This window comes from Odontesthes bonariensis, chromosome 4 (genome assembly GCF_027942865.1).
Source record: "Odontesthes bonariensis isolate fOdoBon6 chromosome 4, fOdoBon6.hap1, whole genome shotgun sequence".
Taxonomy (NCBI): domain Eukaryota; kingdom Metazoa; phylum Chordata; class Actinopteri; order Atheriniformes; family Atherinopsidae; genus Odontesthes; species Odontesthes bonariensis.
Window position 1 is genome coordinate 3,535,427 of NC_134509.1, and position 16,847 is coordinate 3,552,273.

Sequence of the window (16,847 nt, forward strand, 5' to 3'; positions counted from 1 at the left end):
CAGTGTGCATGATTCACGCATGCATCACACACACACACACACACACACACACACACACACACACACAGGCATTCCCTCCCTGCATTGCTCACTCACACAGTCAAAGAAACTCACCGGCCTGGCTCTTGGCTCTGACTAAGACCGTATATGGAAGAAGCCAGCAGGTAGCCTCTGTCCACTCTTCACCCATCCCTTTCCCCAGTGCTCCGTTTCTCCTTTAAACATTAATTTGCCTCTTCCTCCATCTGCCACATTCCCCTCCTCCCCGAATACTTAACTTATTCTATCCCACATAACAGTTGTGGGACTGGGACAGAGAGTGGATGTACATATTTGTCTGGGTTACTCCCAACCAGTTTCTCCCAGTCATTTATGGCATCGCATTCCAACAGAGTTCATACATTGAAAGAGGCGTGGCCTCTGTGAGTGTGATTGCACTCAAATAAGAAAACCTGAAGAAAGAGGTTGGGCAAGAGTTAGGCCATTTTGCAGTCCTACTTTAAGGCAGAAAAGAAGTATTTAGTACCTACTTATTAATCATCACTGGAACAGTGGCTGTTTGAGTTGATTAGTTGACAGACAAACTTATTTATAGGCTGTTAATAAACACACACAGACCACTCTGTCAGGCAGATCACACCATGATGCACAGTGATCATGTAGAGTGGGAACTTGTTAAATCTAGTACAGTCTGATTCTAAGTAAACCCGGAGCCCCATTGTAGTTGTTCATTTTGTGACAGCAGTGATGCAAGCCCCAATTGGTGGAAACTTCCAGGTGATATTTCAGAAGGACAAAGCGGAACTCATTGGAAGTGAGAAACATTAACTTGATATTGCGTAATTTTGGTCCATCTAGACACTGAAAGCACAAAACAGGAGATATTACGGCTGCCTCCACGTCTGCTTTATTGCTTTTCTCTCTCACTTGTCAGCTGAGAAGTGGCTCATTTACAAGAGTACAGCTATAAGGATTGTTAAATGCAATGCATTGTCTTGTTAGATCAAGAAACATAAAGAAAGACTTTGTTTTACTGTGTTAGGGGGAGGATGTGAAATGCAGATGTTGAAAAAAACTTAACACGATTTAAAATGGTCCTTCAAATGACCTCTCATGAAATCAGAATTTGTTTCATCACAGTTTTCTCCCACAAATGTAACCCCATGCATTTCATTAGGGATCCAAGTTATTTGAGAGTCCCAGGCTCCCATTTTTCCTGTTGTTAAGCTAACGCAGGCTAACTAGCCGTTAGCAGAAGTATCTTTCATTTCATATAAACTTCAAAAGAAAGGTTTCCAAAAATATAATATTCTGTCTCTATCAAGTATTTCTTCCGCGTTTCATGATTTATTCTGCACATCGTTAAAAAGTACCACCTAGAAAAGAAAGTTCAGATTTACGAGAACATTTTTCAAAACACCAAAAATATACAGTTTATCCTTTCCCTTATCAAGATTTATATTTATTGAGGCATTAAAGACTCTGTACCATAAACGGAAGACATTCAGATAACCTTATATGGACTCATTCTTAGATTGTGGATTAAAACTGAAAGATGTAACAACATGGTTGATGAAAAAAAAACACATTTATTTTATTAGCAAAACAAGGACATTGAAGCATTACATTGCAATGATGTGAAAGAGATTTGCTTCCCCCTTTAGGAGTGTCAGGCAGTCCAACTTTTCCCCAGGTCTACCAGCTCCATGCCTTCACAGTAGGACCGTGGTCGTGGCAACCTGACCTGGTTTGATGGGAAAAATACATTATGAAACCAGATAATGACTCTCCTCTAATATCTCTCTCTCTCTCACATGCACACACACACACACACACACAGTCAAACACTCACAGAGGGAGTTCTGTGGGAAGCCAGTTGTTGCAGAAGTGGGAATGGAGTCCAGTGAATGGGTTCCACCGGCCAGCTACAGACGGAGAGGTCACTGGCCTTACCCGAGTCCAACACACCATCCCCCATACTCATCTCACTCCCCCTCCAACCATACTGCGAGCTGCAGAGCAAATATACAGCAAAGGGATTATTTACACAGACAAAACTTTGGGTAATTGAATAGCGATCAAGTCAAAGTACAAGTAAAAGACATGAATGAGTGTTTTAATTACTGGGCTTTTAAGCAAATTAATGATAATATAACAATCTAATCACAAATTCTATCTGTTAACTTACTTTTGCGTTGCCTCGGTTATTCTTAGTATAAGTCTTTTTTAATATTATGTTTTCAATCCTGTAGTTTCAACATTCTGTGTGACAACAGATGAAGTGACCACTATTGTTATGGGCCTTTTTAGTACCGAATCTTTCAGGTTATAATTTTGTGTAAATGGATCACTTCCAAGGAGCAGGCAACCTTTCACGAAGAAACAACTCTGATCAGTTAGAGACGCCCGTTTAGGTCTGAAAAGTAGACTGACAAGACAGAAGAGCTGGAAATCAGGAGCTGAAACTTTGGACGTGCTAAAGTGAAGATGGGGATAAATGTACTTTTATTCCCTGGTTTTACAACGATCTGTTTGCATGCTGCAACCATTGCATAACGCGTGGTTAGTTTGCCAATAAAATAAGATTAAATACGCAGCACAGGACAGCAGCCTTTCACCTCGATGCCACCGTGGCCTCCCAACGAGGCTTCACTGATTTCTTTTAACTGCGTTTTCCTGGTGACAAGATACAGCTTAAAAGTAAATAACTAAACGAAAGACGAGAACTTGGTGCATACGTTTTAATTTATCGTTTGATTTCTATTATTATATTAAGAATTCTATGCATGCACATCCAATATTTACCTTGATTTATTATAGTCATTTGTACGATGACACCATTTTGACCAACAAAATAGAGTCAAAATGATACATACAGGCTTGTAAATGGAAATATGCACACTTATGATTTTAGTGATGCTGTAAGTTTCTGCTGTTGATCATTACTGACTTCCCCTGGTCTCTGTGACAAGGTTAGAAACAGTTCTTTGACAGGACTCACTGGACTGATCAGAACACAGTATTATGAGTAAATCCAAGGCGATCAATGCAGAATAGATAAACAGGACTGCAGACTTACACAATTCAGAAATATCATTAACATCATGCAACAGAAAATCTGCACGGTTTGACACGTTCTTCTTGCACACTCTCCTTTAAATAGATTTAAAACACAAGTCTTCATCAGGGTTTCTTACCGTACTCAAGCTTGAATGTGGTATTCGCTCTATAAAAGCATCTGCTTAATGGCTAAATGTAAATCTCTTAGAACAGTTTCTAAACAACAGCAGATTCCAAGATACTCCCTTCAAACCATTGCATTCAAACTACTGGAGATGTATCAACTCCAAATGGACCCTTTTAGCTTTGACCAAAGTCTGTATTTTAACATGGACATAAAAAGTCTTCAGAAGAAATGTTTGTTGGTCAGATGAGACAAAGGCTGACTGGTTTGGCAACAATAGAGAAATCATAGAAATAATAAAAATTAAAAATAAAAATCTAATTTGTCGAGATATTCACGTATATAAACGTCCATATGGACCGGTTTGTGCAGTTATTTTTTCATGTTGATTTAATCTTTTACAAATGACTACAAACTGCTGAGAACTTAAAGCCATGTTGAAAGAAAGCAATGCATTCTGGTATGTGTCTGCTGCTTTGTTTATCTTTCTTAAACACCGTTTATTTGAGGCCCGGCACAGATATTTTCCCTCAGAGGTGGGTAGTAACGAGTTACATTTACTTGAGTATGTTTTTGAAAAAATTATACTTCTAGGAGTAGTTTTAAATCTCTATGCTTTTTACTTTTACTTGAGTAGATGTGTGCAGCAGAAACTGTCCTCTTACTCCGCTACATTAGGCAACAATGAGCTGGTTACTTTTCTTCTTACCTCTTTGTATATGTATATGTATCTGTTTACGGTCACTTTTGTGTAAATTAGTATAGTGTCCTTTTTTGTGTGTTTGTCTATTTGATAAGTTACATGTCTTGTTTATTTATTATTTATTCCTTGGCACTGAGGTGAGAGTTTGTAACTTAATTTCGTTGTCTAATGTATATTTTTTATACTATTTGTGCAATGACAATAAAACTGAACTTTGAACTTTGGTATTCTACGCCTCATTATTTTTATCCCCCCGCGTACGCCTCATTTTAATGTTTTATTCTGACAGAGAGAGAGACTTCCACCAAAGGCTCTACCACCTGACTGTGTTCCACCAATCAGACGCAGCCGTGCAGTCTGGTCACGTGACCATACTCGATCTCAGCGGCGGGACGGGTTAGCTTTAGCATTAGCAGTCGTAGCAAACAAAGAAAGAAACAGATGAAAAATGTCAGAACCAACGGTGGGAAATGAAGACGCAGACGAGGCCTCATACTGAAAGCATGTTTACCTTACAAAGAGTGAGAAACAGCAGCTACATTATGTGTCTTCTGTGTCAACCAAAACAAACGCACATTTCAGCAGAAACTCAACATCTAACTTGAGGAAACATGTAGCGCTAAGTTTCCTAAACTCGTTTTTCCCCCCATGGATAGGTGAATGTTTGTTTTTTAGGTTACATATGGGTTACATATGTTTTAAACATTTCCTAAGTCTCTTTTATTCTTTATTGAAGTTCTTGAATTTACCTGGATTATTTTAATTTAAGCTATTTTGTAATTAATTAATTAATTTTAATTTATTTTATCAATTGGATGAACTCTAATTGGCCTAAAGATGATTATTTAGTATTTTTGTCTGTCTGATTGAATGCTTGTGTTAACAAATAAATCAGACGTTACTCAACAGTTACTCAGTACTTGAGTAGTTTTTTCACCGAGCACTTTTTTACTCTTACTCAAGTAATTATTTGGATGAATACTTTTTACTTTAACTTGAGTCATATTATTCTGAAGTAACAGTACTTTTACTTGAGTATAATTTTTGGATGCTCTACCCACCTCTGCTTGCCCTCTCCATCACCAACGATATGCTGATGCTGTCAAACTTACAGACAACTCTGCTTTTACCTGTGGGGGTAGATCGTGTTGATGTGTGCTCCATGGCTGGGGCAGGTAGAGGCCAGCGACAGCGTGTCGTCGTGGTAACAGCAGGGGCGGTCGAGCGCCCGCAGATGCAGTAAGTCATCAGAGCGCATAAAGGCAGGATTGTCCAGCGAATCTGCTGATCCAGCCCACGAACGCAACCAGAACCGACCTGACAGCTCATCAAAATGGTTGAACCTGCGATAGCTGCACACACAAACAAACCATGAGACGGTGCATCCAGTAGCCACGGGGTAACAATGTTTCTTGTATTTCAGTGTGATTCGGGTTCAAACAAATAACTAAATTAATTTTGACAGAAAATTCTGTTTAATTTCACACCAGTTCTGAAATTCTCAGTTGTTAAAAAATGAGAAAATAATAACAATAACAAACGTAACTCTTAAAAATGGGAATCAGCACCTAATGATATGTTGACTACCTGGTCGAATTTATCACGTTCTACCACTTAAAAAGGGCCCAACAAGTTCCAAACGAGTAAAGTTTTCCCTTTAAAACTTTTCACCGAGCTTCTGGGAGCAAGTTTCAGCAGCAAGTAACAAAGAACTCCAAAGAAACGAGAAGGAGCAGAGCCGAGTCTGTTGCCATGGATGACATCATGTTTCATGAATGAACTTACTATGTTTCACAGTGACTGCTCTGTGTCAGTGAAATTTCCATTAAAACAAAGAAATGGAGGTAATCTTTACAGTAAAAACATGTTCAATAATCATAAACAATATATAGGAAAAATTATTTGTTATCTATTCACGGGTATGTGTTTTTTTTGTGATTATAAGCTGCCATTTCATTTGAAAAACCAACTACTGGATTGGTTTTATACAGCCAATACTGCAGTGCACAAAGCATTTCTGCAATATTACCATGTTTGACACTCTAGATATTGCAGTTTCAGTGCTGGGCATGACCTTTAGGGAGACAAAACTATTCAAATTATTGGTTTAATCCTTATTAATTCATCACCTCTACAACAGATTGCCTTAAAAAAATTGCAATTTGCAATTTTCCTCCCCACTACTTGCATAAGCAGGTGAGAATTATCAGGACAATCTGAATGACTGTGTCTTGAGACCTCTGATCTATCTGACTTCTCTCAGACTTGGCAGCAAAAATACTTGGAATTATTCTTATATAAAAAGCCAAATAGTTCTGAGAGAAAGAATAAGATGCTACTTAATCTTAAGAGTTTCTTTTAAATCCACCTCGTGGGACCCTCGAGGTATAGATTTTTCCCAAACGTCTCTGTAGCTGAAAACAATATGGCTCTGACAAGAAATTAGAAATAATATGTGTATCAATGAAGGAGATCAGCCAGTCTATCCATAAAAACAACTGATAATTAAGAGGTCACCAAACTTATTCTTAAATCAGCGAGTGTACTAACGGATTGATGATTTATTTTGTATAAACAACAGGTTTTTATAAAATGGTCCACAGCTCTTGACCTTGTGCTAAAAGACTTTATGAGTAAACATGACTGAGTATCTGTAGGCTTAACATTCAGATTTCCACCCAGCCATCATCCTTCTCCTCAGTATGTGAAAAAGCCAGACTGTGACCCCTGGTGGACGTTACTGGTCAAAAATACTGCAGTGAATGAGGGCGAGTCTGGCTGTCTGCTCTGGTTTTTTCCATCCTGGATTACAGCACAGCTTCCCCCCCCCCCCCCCCCCCCCCCCGACAAACCAATTGTCAAATGAGTTATTTTCACATGTGATTATTAAATATGCAGGGTTTCAATGCAACATTTTACGATCCAAACCCAAAACCTAATTTAATTTCTACTCATTTATTTATTTATTTTTTGTACTAGAGCAGAGATACTCATAGCGCGGCTCCCCAAGCTTTAATTGGCGGCTCGCACTCGCAGAGTAGCTTATAACATTATGGTAACAATAACAATACATTTTTTCAAATAACACACAGCGAATACTGCACAGTGTTAAGTATTTTTATTAAGTTTGTGTTTTTGTAGTATTAAGTATTTTTATTAAGTATTAATTAAGGCTTAATGGTGTTTCCTAAAGGGGGAACTGTTAAACATGGCAACGCAGCCCGCTTAAACCACCTCACACTTGACCGCAGAGCACGCTAGCTCCTTTAGCCAGCGCGAGATGCAGGCACAATGGATCAGTTTTAATTAAAAAAGGACAAAAACCAGCACAAAAACCATACTCATCCTGAATGTCTCACTATGATTACAACAACAAACTACAAATACAACATGAAGAAAGTCGAGGACATGCACACCAGCTTCCGCTCATCCCAGTATTAAAGGTAAATGTGGTCTGAATTGAAAATGTATTGGCTGTATTGTTTCTTTTGTGGGATGTTTCATATGTAGAAATGCATATTTGCAAAAGGGGAACTTAGTATGTTGTCGTAAATGTGGCTCTTGTGAAAACAATAGTGAGTATCGCTGTACTAGAGCGTCCTCTACACATCTCAACTGTCAGTGTCGGACGTAAGCTGCTTATTTATGATCTACATCACTGAGTACCTGCTGCGGGTCTGGTCCACTTTGGCCTGGATCAGAATGTCTCGATAACGTCGCACAGCCACAAAGGCCAGAATGCCAATGACCATCACCACGATGAGTAAGACGGCAAGACACGCACCCACGAGCCGCGCTCGAGTCATCCTCGTGTCACACCTCTGACCCATGTACCAGAAGTCATCACCTACGAGGCAACTAACACACAAACAAAGAAACAAAAACCCACCAACACTCACGGAATATTTCCCAAAGACTAGAGGAAAACGCTTTAGTGCACATGTTGTTACCGGCAGACTGGAGGCTGGCCTGGATGGTGCGTGCAGATCCCGTGGTGGTGACAGTAGTCAGAGTGGCAGACGGAGGAGCAGCTGTAGTTTCCAGTGCCAGCATGAAGCACACATTTATAACCTGCAGGGCACTGCAGCAACCAGCCGCACACATCCCCCTGGAGTCCTGAAATAAAGAATAAAGCTGCCTATAAGTGAGTGTTCTCCAGGTTTATCACTGTGAGCTTACATAATGCTATTGTATTTTCAACTCGTCACCTCCTCCCGCAGCATTCGAGGAATCCTATAAGGGTTCAACGTAGAGCTCGTCTAAACCTTTGTTTACGATTTTAATTTCAACGATCGAGTTAGATAGTTTGGTTAGTGGAGATGTTTTTCGTGAAATTTAGAGAGAAATGCCATATTAACGGTTGTCTGGACAAAGCAATTAAACAAATGCCGAAATGATTTTAAAGAAAAGTACTTCTAGAAAATGTGCAGCCAACAACAAATTCCAAAGGAGCTGCCGTGATAAGACTGTTGATGACAACAGTAAAAACTAGGGCTGGGCAACGATTAAAATGTTTAATCTAATTAATCACATGATTAATCACGATTAATCGCATTTGTATGGAAAATAAAAATAAAAAATGAATCCAAAAGTAGCGTATAGCTTTTAGCATTTAGCTTTATTTTAAATGTGCTGCCATATGAATGAAAGTGCCATAACATTTGTTGTGCAAACACACTTTTAACATCTGCATCTTTCTGTAGTTTTTATGTAGAAGCCTCGCTCCACTGTCTGTTTCCTTGAATGACTTGCTGCTATCAGTTGTGTGTTTTGCCTTTAAGTGATATTTTAGACTGGAACTACTACGCTGAGAAGACAATTCAACTTGGCAGTGTTTACAGATGACTTTGGTTCTGTCGACTCCGCCGTCTGGAAGAACTTTAACATGAAAATGGCCGAGTAAAAGTTCCGTACCCTTCTCCATGTTTGGTGGATCCGCCGATTACTTTCTTTTCCGGTTCCGCAGCAGACAGCAACAGACTTTTACAAAATAAAAGCCTGTGAGCGACAGACTTTTACAAGCGTGTGTAAAAGAGTCCTGCATCAGACGGCCCTGTGCTGCATGTTGTTCCCCCTCTCTCTGCCCTCTGCTTCCTGTCTCTCTGAACTTTCCTATCCATTAAAGGCACAAAAGCCCCCCCCCCCAAAAAAAACTGCGTTAATGGGCGATAAAATATTCATCGGCATTAAATAATTAACGAGTTAACTCGTCCAGCCCTAGTAAAATCACGTTGATAACAGTCCGACAATGTGGCTTACTGAAGTGTTGTTCATCAACTTTTCAAATGTCAGTTTTAACACAGTGGACGATGAAGCCGGTGTGCCAGGAAATTAAAAGATAAAACAATAAATATACAACCTGTTTAGTTACTTATTCTGGATTATCTGCGCTGCAATCTAATGCTTGGAATGCCACAATAGATCTATTAACACACCATGATCAAAATGGTGCAAGATGAACCACTGGGGTAACTCTTCCTCTTCATCATAGTGCAGCCACAGCACCTGTGTGCTGCCAATGTGTTCCTTCCATGTTTTTCATGGCAAACACCAACACAGAAACTAGTAAGATGATGACATGCCGGTAAGAAATCCAATATCGGGGTAGACCAGATGCAATAATCAGATTCTGTTATTACTGGATTGTGAGCTTGATCGAGTCAGGTCTAACTGAGTTAGGATGTTTACACGAGTCTGCCTGGAACTGAGGTAATTAAGTAAGAGGGTTAAGAATGGAATTCTCTCATTATTTTCCTGCCTTAAGAGTTGACTGTAGGGAAATTACAGGGGATGAGGGGACACATGTGGAAGACAACATGCAGCAGCAGTAGACAGACTCTACTCATCAGCAGCTTTAATCAGCTGTCTGCAGCCATGCATTCTTTTGTTCCAACCTCATATTCATGGTGTTTTACATTTGGATGTGTGCAAAATGTTTTACTTATAATGGCAGAATCGAGAATCCAAAACGGTATGGACATTTGGAACTATGAAGAAGTGATTATTTCTTGCTGTAAATGGGAATGCATCTATGCGCAGCGTTCGAGTTCTGGACAGATTTCCACGAGAAGTGGAAACTCTACGGAAGTAGAGAGTATCAAAGAGTGTTTCAGCTTGGGCTCACCTCCCAGAGTGACGTTGGTGATCTTGGATGATCTAAACATCCTCCCCTGACGAACAGCTTGAGCGAGTCCTGTTCGCTCCAGCAGTGAGATGGGTCCAATCGTGCCGAGCCACTGCAGAGCCCCGCTGGTTTTAAACTCTATCAGACTCTGCACTGCGTGGCCACTGGAGCAAAGACAGAGCAGCCGAACATGAACTAAACTTTCACATAATAAGCATTTCAACTGATTTGTCCTGACAGTACTTTATCTTTTCATACAAAATAATGCAACAGCCTTTTGTTTTACTCCAAGGGAAACAAGAACAGCCATGCTAGCAGCCATTCGAGGATGATCTTCAAGCACACCAGTACTTTGAGCTAAGTGCTAGCATCATTGATGCTAACATGCTGATGCTCGTATTTACAGTGTTAAAACCACATTACTTTCCTCTGGTCACCATGCATAAATCTGATTCCTTAAGGTCTTGAAGAAGAGGAATCTTGAAGTTTCTCAAAGTAATATTATATATATATATATAGCAGACAAAACTCGCCTGCTCCAGGCTCCCAGGACCTTAGTGAAGCCTGGGGCTCTCTGCAGGTACGGCACCACCTAAAGAGAAGCATATGTAAAGTGTGAAAAGGCTAACGAACAGAAGTCCAAAGGTACTGTGTGATGATAATATGGTTATTTGTGTTCTTTAATCCAGTGTTTGTGTACAATGCCTGACCCAGGCTGCCGTTTCTTCCTCCAAACCAGCAGTCAGAGCCGATCTGGACTCTTCCACAACGATCTGAAGCAGCAGCTCAACGAACTCCACTGGACAGAACAAGCAAAAACATTTCAATAGAACAGGCCTGGACACATGACTTTGATACTTAATTACAAACACAAGACACAGAAATGCAGTGTGTGCAGTACCTCTGATGGCAGCAGGCTGGTTTGGCACAATGTAGAACACGGGACTATTCGTGGAGCTCCTGATAGGTGTCGAGGTTAAAGAAGTCGTGAGTGCCAGAAAGCTCTGCTGGCTGGGATTTAAGGTCGGCGAAGGTCCGTCTGTGGGAACACGCTTTGTCGTGCTGCCGGGAGACCACGTCCAGAACTTGTCCCCTTTTTCCACCTTCACATGCCCATAATTCAATTTTATAGTTGAGAGCAGAGAGGGATAAGCAGCCGTAGCAAAGCTGTGGGGCTCTTTATATGTAGGAGGGATGTTAGTGGAGGTTGGCAGCAGCAGGTGATGGAGCGTTTGGGGCGAGCGGGACGGTTGTGAGGATTCAGACGGGCCTTTGTGGTCAACAAAGGAGGTGTGCGCGGGGGACTCAGTGACAGAGGAGGCCAGAGTTGTGAGAGGATCATCAGGGAAAGCAGTTTGTGTCTGGACCACGGTTGAAGGTAGAGATGAGTCTGTGGTCGTGCTGGATGATAAAGAAAGAACAGATGCTGAATCTGTTTTCAAACTGCCATTTAAGAGTGTGTGAATGAGTGGCGGTGTGTACGTTTTTCTGGTTGAATTTGGGACTTTTGTTGTCTGTGATGGTCCGGGTGTAGAAAACGAGCCGGCGAAACCCTCCGTAAAGGCCGATGCAGGCAAGGAGGACATTGTGTTCGCAGTCACTGAAGCATTTTCAGAGGTTTGTGTGCTTTTTGTTGCCGTTTGCATGAACAGGGAGGAGCGTGCGAGGCTCTCTGTGCTTTTAGGAGAGTTTGTTTGACTCGGTGTGGAAGGAGAAAGAGTACGAAGCACATTAGTAATCTCATCAGACGGCTTAAACTCAGCAGAAGCATGAAATATAAATGAGTCACTCTGGTTTGTGTGTAGATGAGCAGTCCCAGCAGCAGTGTCAGGCTCAGAGATGTGGGTGGTGGGTGTGTGAGTGCTGCTGGGGCCCTGTGAAAGTGATGATGACGATGATGGAGTGGGTTTAGTGTCAGCGTTTGAGTTGCTTGAGTCATGCTGCGGAGGTTTGGTGGATGATTTTAAAGGGTCAGAAGTGGCGGCGGAGGTCAGTAGTCCATCTGCGTTTCGTTGGCTCCTCCCAGAAAAAGGTTGTTCGTCTTCAGTCTGAATGATAGCGCCACCGTGTGGAATCAGGACGGCATCACTCTCCCGGGTCAGCATCTCAGGAGGAGCAGAGGTGAGAAGAACGCTGGCGTTAGAAGCGCTGCGGTCTGTTTGAGTGGCCTCAGATCTGCGGACATCGCCCGGCTCTGTGCCAAGCCAGGCGACGGAGCGGCTAACGGTCGCATCAGTCCGGGACATCTCAGTGTGAGGGGGGGTTGAGTCGGCAGGGTTTACAGTTTGGGATTCCGTGTCTGCACTGAAGGCGTGCTGAAAATGTGGGCGTGTCCTGGCAGTCATGGGCTCATCAGTGAGGCGAGCAGCTCCAGATGTTTCCGCTCCATTGTTTGGTTTTTCCTCAGGAAGAGGGAGAGTTTCCCTATCAGCTCTGCCAGCATCAGGGAGTCCCTGCTGGGGTGAGGTGGGGTGCAGCCACAGCTCGTCCTGAGAGGAGACACTAGACACAGACTGAGGCCCAAAAGCTGAAACCGGACCTTGGTCGGGGTGATCCGTGCTTCTCGGCACCTCTTGAGCAGCAGTGGCAGCGTTAGCGAAGGTAGTTCCGGTCTGAGGCCGACCTCCGGGGTCCTGGGCTGGTTGGTGGGTTGAGCGGAGCCCCGAGGAACTCCTCTCATCTTCCTGGACTGCACGACCAGAAACAAACACAAAAACAGAGAGGGGCAGCCAGGGTGGGGGACAGCCAGCGTGGAAAAAACAACAACATAATATTTCTCTAACACAACGCAGAGAGAGTGAGAACAGATTTTAAGTTACACACCCTGCAGCCTGAATAAGCCTGCTGTGCCTGTGCTGTAAACAAACAAATATATATATTTTTTTCCAACAGTAAGAGGAGAAATGAAACACTCTTAAAACAGGTGTGATCCTAATTTCATTACAGCTACTAGATCAAACTCCCGTGATCAGGACGAGTTCAGGCAAATGGAGCTTGCTGTTTAGAAGGAGTAATTGAGGAATGTTTTCTCACCATAATACGCCAGCTGAACTGCATTTAGGAAGCGTCCTGTTCCTGTCCAACTGAGGGTGGCTTTGTTTCTGTCACAGCCGGAGAGCAAAGCTGTGTCCTTGCTCCGTAAGGCCTGATCTCCCTCGTTCCAGACACAGCGCACCGATATGTTCGAACCACTTTCCAACTCCACTAAGTATAAAAGTACCGTTCTCCCCAAAGGAACGTCTAACACCCAAGTGCAAGCTGAAAGCTGCAAAGTTCTGTCAGACGGCGGGCTCATGGGCTCGGGCGTGCTGGCATCAGCAACACGTCCAGGTAAAGTGAGGGTGATGGGACCCGCGGCCTCTTGGTCCAGGCTGACATTTCCACCACAGTGGTGATCCGATGAGGCCAGTGTTTTATCTGAGGAGGAATAAAAATGACACGAATCCCCTTACATCTTAGTTCTGTTGCCATAAATATCAGTTTGGTTTCGTTTTACCATAAAATGTGAATGCCATTTCTCACAAAAAGAGGCATTTGGTTCAGTTTTGACACAATTTTGGGACACATCACAGCTCGTCTTTCCTCCACACTCGATTGATAATCCGAACAAATCCGTTTGAGTTCAGGTTACCACAGCACTGATGTGTATGTATTGTTAAAATTGCGTTCAGTTAACAAAAGAAGACAATATTGCCGTTTGGGTGGCAGACGTCCTTACCTGTTGTTGTGATGACGAGAAGCAACAGACAGGCGTGGAGCAGCATTTCCAATGTTGAGACATTTCAGTGTCGAAGACCCGTTTAATCCCAAATCCATTCAGATCTTTCCGTTTCAACCTATCCGCTCGCAACAAACTGCGCAAAGCGGCAATGATCTCCAGGCTTCCCTCCAACAAAACGCAGAGGCGTCACAAACTTTCCTCCTCCATCATTTCCTTGAGCGGAAACCGTCGCGCTGTCGGGGGCGCAGCGTCGCGCAGTCAACTAAATGAGACGCACGTGTGTCAAACGGTGTCCGGCACGCACGGACTTGTGGATGAAGGGGAGCGAACACCGCCTCCGGGCTGCAGTCGTTAAAGTCAATCGACATTTCCAGAGATGAGTGGAAGAAATCCATTGGTCGCGGCAGGAGCTGCTTCTTTTACGCGGCGCGTAAAGCCGTCACAGGAAATCTCTGCCACGGGAGGTGTGTGGGTGTCAGAGGGGGGGCAGTTCACTGGAGCTTTAAAGATGACACATCCCAGTGTGAGGGCTGGAAAACACTCCCGCTTCACCCAGCCTCTGTCCGGTGTCAGAAAACTGTTGCATCTATGCATGGGCGTCGCACCCGTGGGGGTGGGGGTGTTTCGACACCCCCAATTTTACAGCAAGATGATTTCAATGACCAAATAAAGTTTTAAAAAATCATAAAAATGTGTTTTAAAGACCCTGTACCCTCTTTAGAATAATTCTATCCAGATTTAAGCAGTGTAACTATTGTAGTTTCCAAACAGGATCTAGTTTAGTGTGATCAAAATGCAAAAAAATGCAGTAAAATGGCCCTTTTCTGCATTTTTACAAATCAGAAAAAGGTTTCACAAATCCCAAACAAGGTTTTATTGAATCTACAGCCTCTTTAGAATAATTCCATCCAGATTTGAGCAGTGTAACTATTGTAGTTTCCATACAGGACCGAGTTTAGGGGGATCAAAATGCAAAAAAATGCAGTGAAATGGCCCTTTATGCCCATCCATTTAATTTGCGAATCGGATGCCAACTTCAGCGTCGTGTCTATGGGCTTGATGTGGCGCTCATCTGCCCCCCCCCCCGGAACACCCCCACATTTAAAATCACTGAAAGACCCGCCATTACTGATTCTTTTATTGTCAAAAATAGTAAAGTGGTGGAATTATTTTTCTCTAAATTATAATGTTTGTCATTCTGCCAGCACCAACAGCTGAGATACAAACGCTGCAGCCAGGCAGGTGATGGATGACTCCAACAACACTTGATTTGTGTCAATATTTTGTGGGTGACACCAGTTCAAACGGCTGTGGTCAGTTTTGGTAACAGAGGAGACATATCAGTCCCTTTTTAAAGGAGCATTGTGTAGAATTTAGTTGCAGATGGCAACCGGCTGAATACTTCTCAGTCCAAGTGTGTAGGAGAGACTTCTGCGTCAGGTAAAAACGGCACAACATGACAAACAAGACCCTCTATAGAGCTAATGTTTCATCAGTTTCTTCTGGAACATCATGACAACGTGGCGTTGTTAGGGTTACATCCTGATCCGTGCCATCTGTGTTGATATGCTCACTGTAAGGTGAAGAAACATGATCATTTCACATGATTAAGAAACAAAGTTATCTGATCATTTTATATCAAATAAACATATCAGCCATAACATTAAAACCACCTATCTACACTCCTTTGGGCAGTGGTCTTAGTGTGGTTAATATCAAGGGACCAATATTTTTAGCATGCTTATCAGCCTCAAATTTTGCAGATATATATTCTACATCTGTCCTCATCAGTAATTCATGTCTCTGGTAATTTGGTCTCTCCACTAACCCATAGAAAGAATGGCTTGTTCTTTAGCCACTAAAGGCCCATCCTGGTGAACTGACCACAAATGGACCAGCTTTGAATGCACTGAGGACACATTCAGGTGTGGTTCAGGACACTTCTGTCCATCTTCTCATCATAATATGAAAGTAATCTGTCCTTGTGACGCATTCTGGGACTTCATGACTTGGCGTAAGCAGTGGAATTATCACCAGGATGTTGTCGTGCTCTCTTGGTTTCCAGAAGAATTGCATCGTGTGAAATGAAGCATCGAAACTTTAAAGCTGTATCATTCACATAAAACGTCCTGTTTGTCTTTGATGATCATTTCTGCAGACACAGCGAACAAAGCAGCTGTGAGTTCAGCATCAAAACTCCAGATCTGCCCAGTGGGTCCTGTGATGGTAAATTTGATGTCTGCTAACCACTTGTCTTTTAAAAGACACCTTGTTGTAGACCCAATGTCTGCAGACCATGTGTCTGTTGATTAACACATTGACAATAATCATTCAAATGACCATTGTCTCCGGATTCTGCATCTCCCCAAAGTGCGAGACTTTCCCCCAGGGGGTGTGGCAAGGAGACAGTTGGAGAATACACACGGTGTGTTCTTTCAGGTGTCACCTGAAAGTCCAAACCCTCCTCTTTCTGTATAAATGCTTCTGATTTCCTTTGTTCTGGGTCTCTTCTTACCACGAACGCTGACTGGTGAGGATTGACCTCTTTTGCAGAAGAAAATAAACACGTGGCCGGCCGGCACAAACATTGAAAGTCTCTATTTCACTTCTCATCAGATGTAATAGGATGGTAAGCAAAATCTTAATAGGGAGTTAAGACAAAATTTCCACGACAGTCCTCTGTGTTTATTAGCTTTTTGCTAACTGTGTACGTCTGCTGTCTGGGGCTGAGCAGGCAGTGGGTCACAGTGCAGATTTTGCTCAGATACTTAAAGCAGATAAACGCGCTCCATTTGATCAATCACTGATCAAAAACTATTTGAACAATCCCTCTGTCTTTTCAGATATTAATTCCTCTTTTTTTTTTAATCTTATTTTAGATTTTAAAACCATGCTTGGGTCACATGTACTAATGCAGCAGTTACAAAAAGTTTTCTGTATTGGAATTGGAAAATTAAGTTAGTCTGTTCAAGACTTATAATACAACTCACTTTTGTGCTCATAAACAACCTGTAACAACCCTTTGAGATGCCCTCCAAACATTAAATGATGTTCTGTCTCAGATAGATATACATATATATATTAGGGCTGGGCAACGATTAAAATGTTTAATCTA

At 42.3% G+C, this 16,847-nt stretch overlaps 1 protein-coding gene across 1 annotated transcript; it reads right to left on the reverse strand.

The window, feature by feature from the left end:
* Positions 1 to 1,569: 1,569 nt before the first annotated feature.
* LOC142378239 (uncharacterized) lies at positions 1,570 to 14,197 on the reverse strand. The gene is made up of 11 exons (XM_075462519.1): positions 13,730 to 14,197; positions 13,045 to 13,428; positions 10,913 to 12,700; positions 10,722 to 10,810; positions 10,545 to 10,603; positions 10,012 to 10,175; positions 7,838 to 8,003; positions 7,554 to 7,745; positions 5,018 to 5,239; positions 1,853 to 2,012; positions 1,570 to 1,744 (listed from the first exon to the last, which is right to left on the reverse strand). The coding sequence occupies exons 1-11, from the start codon at positions 13,773 to 13,775 to the stop codon at positions 1,670 to 1,672; spliced, it is 3,345 nt and encodes a 1,114-aa protein (XP_075318634.1). The 5' UTR covers positions 13,776 to 14,197; the 3' UTR covers positions 1,570 to 1,669.
* Between the last annotated feature and the right edge of the window lie 2,650 nt (positions 14,198 to 16,847).

Coding starts and splice junctions, on each gene's coding strand:
- LOC142378239 (XM_075462519.1), bottom strand. CDS start 13,775: ATGCTGCTCCACGCCTGTCTGTTGCTTCTCGTCATCACAACAACAG. Junction 5,240..7,553: donor GTGGACCAGACCCGCAGCAG/GTACTCAGTGAT, acceptor TTGTGTGTGCAG/CTATCGCAGGTTCAACCATT. Junction 1,745..1,852: donor CTTCCCACAGAACTCCCTCT/GTGAGTGTTTGA, acceptor CCATCAAACCAG/GTCAGGTTGCCACGACCACG.